At 33.3% G+C, this 6,374-nt stretch overlaps 1 protein-coding gene and 1 long non-coding RNA gene across 2 annotated transcripts; one reads left to right on the top strand and one right to left on the bottom strand.

Moving 5' to 3' along the window:
• Positions 1-1,277: 1,277 nt before the first annotated feature.
• Positions 1,278-2,167, bottom strand: LOC145637001 (uncharacterized). Its single transcript, XM_081688524.1, has 2 exons — positions 1,754-2,167; positions 1,278-1,406 (listed from the first exon to the last, which is right to left on the bottom strand). The coding sequence occupies exons 1-2, from the start codon at positions 2,165-2,167 to the stop codon at positions 1,278-1,280; spliced, it is 543 nt and encodes a 180-aa protein (XP_081544650.1).
• Positions 2,168-3,536: 1,369 nt separating this feature from the next.
• On the top strand, positions 3,537-6,078 carry LOC145634937 (uncharacterized). Its single transcript, XR_014113695.1, has 3 exons — positions 3,537-3,864; positions 3,939-4,006; positions 4,781-6,078. It is a non-coding gene; the product is annotated as an uncharacterized LOC145634937 (long non-coding RNA).
• The last annotated feature ends 296 nt before the right edge of the window (positions 6,079-6,374 follow it).

Here is a 6,374-nt window from a genome sequence, read left to right as displayed (position 1 = left end):
TTAATGCTAGATTAATTTCCTATTGATTGATTTAATGCTCTGTGACTAGATTAGGTCTGATCTTTTATACATGAGTTTGACATTATTGATTCGAGATTCGAGAGATGAGAATTTATGTTTAGGTCTAGTTTCAATAGGCAGATTAATTTATAAATGGTTAAGTCGAGATTCGAGAGATGAGATTTAATACCGGTAGATTAATTATGTGATTGTAATACGTAGCGAAAGCCCTTTATGATCTGATTAATTTATGCATTGATGATTGATTATTATGTTTTACCTTGGAATATTGTTTATTGGTGAACCTATGCCCTAGGCTTTTATTTCATTGATTTTCCCCCTACTTTAATTCCTTCCCACTTTTACTCCTAGTAGTTTAGTTCTCCTTTTTAATAACAATTTGGTTACTTAATAAATTAGATTGCTTTAATTAATTAGGAATATAAAGACCAGTTTCCCTGTGGATTCGACCCTACTTCCCTATCTGCATTAGTTAGAGGATTTTGGAATTACTTTTGATTGGGTGATACGACTTAAGCCTGTCAGTAAACACAATGGTTGACAACAACTATTGTGGTTATAGGTTATTTTATTAATTTCTCCATCTTTCACCTCACCTATAACACTCTTATACCCATTTAATAACCAATATATCCTAATAGCTAACACAACTTTTTGGATATATATTTTCTCTCTCCTACTTTTACCCAACCCCACCACACAATCTATCTCTTAAACCCTATCAGTATATATAACTAATGCACTTGGTAATAATCAGTTATGTTTAAAATTAATGCATTTTGAGATTTAATTAGTAAGTAATTATTCATTAATTAAGAAATAAACAATAATTGCAACTTTACTAAATTCAATAATAATAATTAAAAAATACATATTCTATCAAATGACAACAATCTTTAAAAGATAACAACGAACCGTGACTAAGTACAAGTACAATAATTTAATGTAACGATTACACCTCCATTAACGCATATTATTTTGCCTACTATTAAAACCGAATTTGAGCCTCATATGTTCAAATAAGGCCTTCTTCAAGGCTTTAGGCATAGCTTCATCACGAACACGAGCTCTCTTAGACATTTAATTTTCCAAACTAGCAATTCGGTTGTTGCTATTTTCAAACTGAAAAAGCTCTTCATTATTTCCATTACCCGAAGCGCATTTGTAGCTTGATCATATTTATTTGGATTGTAATACATTTTATACGTATCTCTTTCATCTTCAACGGTCATATTATGCATAATGATACATCCGTTTTATTGCAAAACGAGCTTGTAGTACTCTAAAAGCACACTCAACATCCTTTCATCTAGCTTCTTGTACTTTGGCAAAAAGACCTTATTTTTCATTATTTTGGCAGTGATATTGTAGGACTGAATTGAATCCTGTCCATTTAAGATATATACCATCAGTGAGATAATACTTTATGTTGTGTTGACGGTCATTCATAACGTAGTTAATAGAAGGTGCAAGATCTTCAAAAACATCGTTAAACAAAAGGTATCTATTAAGAACGTTAATATCACTACGACTACCTGGTGTCCTAAAAAAAGCATGCCAGATCCAAAGATCATATGATGCCACAGCTTCCAATATTAATGTGGGTTTTTGGTCTTCCAGAAAACATACCTTTTAATCGAAGTGGACAATTTTTCTACCATCAATGCATGCAATCAATAGAACCTATTATGCTTGGAAATCCTCGATGTTCAACAATTCTTAGTAGTCTTACCAGATCTTCTTCATTGGGCTTTCTAAGATATTTATCACTAAAGTAAGAGACGATTCCTTCCACAAAATGTTGTAGTGAATCTCTTGCAAGAAATGCACTAATTCGAATGTAATCATCCATAGAATCAGCATAGGTGCTATAAGCTATTACCCTCATAGCAGCTGTGCATTTTTGCAATCCGGAAGCACCAAATCTTCCTGCAGCATCTTGTCTTTGGTGAAAGAAGGGTTGAAATTCTTCTAAAGTTTGCTTTATTCGGAGAAAGATATGTTTGTTCATGTGAAACCTCCGACGAAATGACTGTGGAGGGAACACAAAATGGTCAGCAAAGTTGTCATTCCATAAACGATTGTGTCCATCCTCACAATCCCTTGGAACAATCAACCTTGGTGCCCTTGTAACTTGATTTAACATTTGATATACTTCAATTGGATTGGACATAAAACTTCATCCATTATTTGGTCAACGAGACGATGGGCATGCCTTCGTCTTTCATATCGTTGTGTTTGACTATTTTCTGAATTGGAAGAGGAATTAGAAGAGTCAGAACTTCATTGGATGACATGTTATTAAAACTAAGTTGATATGAGAATGGAAGGTAGAAGTTTTTTAGGGGGAAAATGGATGGTTGCTCGAGTGAAATGCATCTCATCCATCTTATAGGACCAATGTGTATGGTATGTAGTCATCTTTATTCTCTTATTTGACAAATTTGAAGTCTTGCATGCATTGATTCAGAAAGTAATTTTTCACTTATGTAGATGCATGCATTTGTATTGTCAGTATCACCTTAGCATTGTTATGTACGTAAAAGCAAATTAATGTTACTATTTCCTTTTCAGTGTTAAGTACATCAGTGTGCAAGGCCGTATTTGGGCTGGGACAGCCGGGGCACCTGCCCAGGGCCCTAAAATCTGAAATTCATATTTTTTAAAAAAATATTAAATTTAAATTGAAATTAATACTGATTATTACAAAGTAAGCAGCATTTCTTATTTGTCAACTAATCAAATTATTCCCTTAATAATCCCCTCACATTAATTTCTCCTAGAAAATAACTCCTTCATTTTGGGGAAGTTAAATTTGCCAAACTAGTTCCCATAATCTAACCAAATTTATTCGTGTAATATTCAATTTTCATCCATGAAATCAATTAATTGTATCATTACCTTAATTTTTCTGATCTTTCATCTTCCTTCCCAAATTAATTCTAAAAAGTTGATTTCCCCCCATAAATGTTCTTCTTTGCCATCAACTTTCAACGGGACTAAAATCTAAGAATAAAATTATACTCTTTCAATTGTTCTTCACATGTCAATTTCCTTAATCATTTTTTTCTATTTGTTTTTTTTTCACCATTATTATGGAGTCTGACTTCAACGTTCGAAGATGAAATCAGAAACACTACGAGTCTGCTATTAAGTCATTGGTAAGTTCTTTAATTTTTTTTTTCCAAAAATTAAAAGTTATTAATTTACACTAGTACATAATTGATTTTATGTAACACATGTTGGTAACACATTTTGAAATGAAAAATTATTGGATTTATAAGTAGCACTTTAGTAACATTTTTTTAGAATGTATCACTTACTGTAACACCTTTAACATAAGTAACACTACAAAGTAACACTTTTAAACTTTTAAAATAGGTAACATTTTATGGTAACATTAAGAAGTGTTATCTTATTTTTATTACATATATTTATTACTCCATAACTTATTATTATTATTAAAAAAAAAAAAAAACTCCTTCACTTAGTTTTTTACGCTCTAATCTCCAATTTAATACAATGTTCCTCCCTTTTGCATCTTCTTCAAACAGCTCTCCCTTGTCCTCTCCACGCCGTTCATCAAGACTGCACCAGGTCGCTGCCCCTCCTCTTTCTCCCTTTTTAATTGTAACCGGCTTGCCGGCCACCAGTGCAAGGGTGGCTGATATAAAAGGGTTTCGGCTACTAGTGCGAAAGCGTCCTCTGCCTAGGGTTTCGGCCATCGCTCCAATGGATGATTTTGAGGATTTTGGCCACCGCTCTAATGGTCGTGGTTCATCTTAGTTTTCAGGGGATTGTATCTATGTATGAATAGATTCGACTGGATTAGGGTTTTTCAAGGTGCGTGATGTGAAAAATTGATAAATCTCTTCTTAAAATTTCTTCCCACTACTTATTCTTCATTTAAACTGCAGTGAAGAAGTTATTGATTGTGTGTGGTGCCGGCGGCGACGAAGAGGCGGTAATGGTGGTGCTTATTGAGGTTCATTCTCTTTCTTCTGTTTTTTTTTTTTGGGTTATTTGTAATTTTTACTTTGATTTTTATCTGTTGATTTTGACGGTTTTTATTGTTTGATGGTGAATTTGTGATTACTAATTGGAGTTGTGGTGGTACGTTGGAGTAACTAAAACTTTAAAGTAAAAGTTATACTTTGTGCTAAAATCAGTTTGATTTGCATTCCAAGCTAATTAGATTAATAAGCTAATTAAAGAGCTGAAATTATCTCCATTTTTTAGTCTTACTATTTTGATTTTATTAACTTTAGCTCCCATTTTAATTTTGCTAATGGGTTTGATTAGAAATGCAATTCTGGCACTTTAAATCCCGTCAACTAACTAGAATGATTAGAAATTGCTCAAACTGTCGTAGTATGTAGATTGAGAGGTACTTGTAGTATGTATGTTTCTCGAATCGTACTAAATTGGGCACTACAATCAAGTTGTATATATTTTCTTGATAACCAACTTAGATTGGCATAATTAAATTTAATTACTTGTGTGTCATATAGATATTGAGGCCTAATGATGACATGAAGGATTGGACTTATAGTCTGTCCATTAATTTTCGGAATGAGAAGTAATTGTATGGACACCGTTTCCTCAAAACTTTTCTATGAGATTAGGTTGGTGGGTTCATTTCGTTTAGCTTCTGTTTGGTTTGACTTCTTTGATATTTAGGTTCTTTGTCTTGTTGCTTTCTCACAATTTGACAGTAAGCTCTTTTTTTTTTTTCCTTTTCTTTTTTTGCAAATTACAGACTATTGTAATGGACTAGAACTGGAATGTTAGAAGCGTTGAAATTCATGGTGCTGATGGTTGAAAAATTGCCACTACACGCATGGTAGTTACACTAGTAGATGTAAGTTATGTAAAACAATAATTGCAAGCTTGTTTTAATTTGCTTCACATTTTTACATTAAACTTTAGTTTTAGTCCCACTGCTGGGTTCACTAACTCTTAAGCTTCATGAATAATTTCTGCATTATTCTATATATATGATTCATTCCTAAAGTTTTATGCTCTGATCCTCCACAATTCCCTAATAATGTCAATTGAAGGTGGATTATTTACCGTTAAAAGCATCCAATTTATTAGGAAAGTATTTTTCTTTGCAAAGAAAGTGGCATTTGATGCCAAGATCATTATCTTGTTGTAGCCCCTACGATCATGATTGCATATGTTGCTGAGTTCGATCTCTTGATGGATATTTTCATGTTTTTAGCCTCTAACGTAGAAAATGAGATGAATTGCTTATGTGTTCCTCTGTGCAGTAATACTTGAGATGATCATTGTAGACACCCATTTGTGTCTCCCCAAAATCAAACCCAGTGATGAGTACCTTTCGTGTCGAATCATAATCGAATGAAATGAAAGTGTGGAAAGTCTAGTGTTGCGGATAGTTTTAATTTCTTTTCTTTTCTCTCTGTTTTTGAAAATTTATTTTAAGAAAACAGCCAATCCAGTTTGGTTGGTCCATGATATGGTTCCAATAGTAGTGTAGTTGGATGGGGCTTGATAAGAGCTTTCCAACGATATATTATTAGCCTAATTCCGATGAATATTGAGGAAGTTATTGCCAATTTATTACTGAACTGGGCCCGGTTTGAGCCTTATATGCGGCCCAATGATCTAGGGGAGAGCCTAATATGGATTTATCATTCCTAATGCAATTAGGAATGGTTTTAGTCTTCTAGATTCTTCTAGAAGGTTCTTTTCATTCCTAATTCAATTAGCATTGATAAATTGACTTTTGTTAACTTTTTAGAGTTTTAATCAGAATAAAAGAATGTTTTTGAGGAATATACGATTTTATCCTCCTGTACGGTTAAATTATATATGATTTTAGAAAACGCGTTAAAAACGGGATTAGCGCCTAACGCCAACATTAGCGCCAGACGCTAACATTAGCGCCTGGCGCTAACGGGCCGGCGTTGGCGCTAATCAATTTTTATCCGCGTCAGAACTCTGTTTTTGATGTTTTATCTTTTTGGCTGATTTTCTTTATAAATAACTTCGTAAAAACTCCGTTTTCATTCATCAATTCTCATCAATTCTTATTCTTACCAATTCTCACCAACTCTCATCAAGATTCTCTTGATTACTCTCTCTCTCTCTCTTTTCTAAACTAGCCTTTTCTCAAATATAAAAATTCCGCATTCATTAGATCTAGATACACCTAGCCATATTCGAAGTTGCCTTTGCCCTAGACGTGAAAGGTTTAATTTCTGAGGGTTTGGTCCCAAATCTCTCTTTCAATTATTTAATTTAATTGTTTTGTTTATTACTTTCCTTCAAGTTACTAACGTGTGTATTTTGTTATTAGAAAGAGGTACGAGGCATCAAAGTAAGTA

Source organism: Chenopodium album, chromosome 6, assembly GCF_948465745.1.
Source record: "Chenopodium album chromosome 6, dcCheAlbu1.1, whole genome shotgun sequence".
NCBI classification, from domain to species: domain Eukaryota; kingdom Viridiplantae; phylum Streptophyta; class Magnoliopsida; order Caryophyllales; family Amaranthaceae; genus Chenopodium; species Chenopodium album.
The sequence above is the reverse complement of the archived record's forward strand: the minus strand, read 5'-3'. Positions and strand labels throughout refer to the sequence as shown.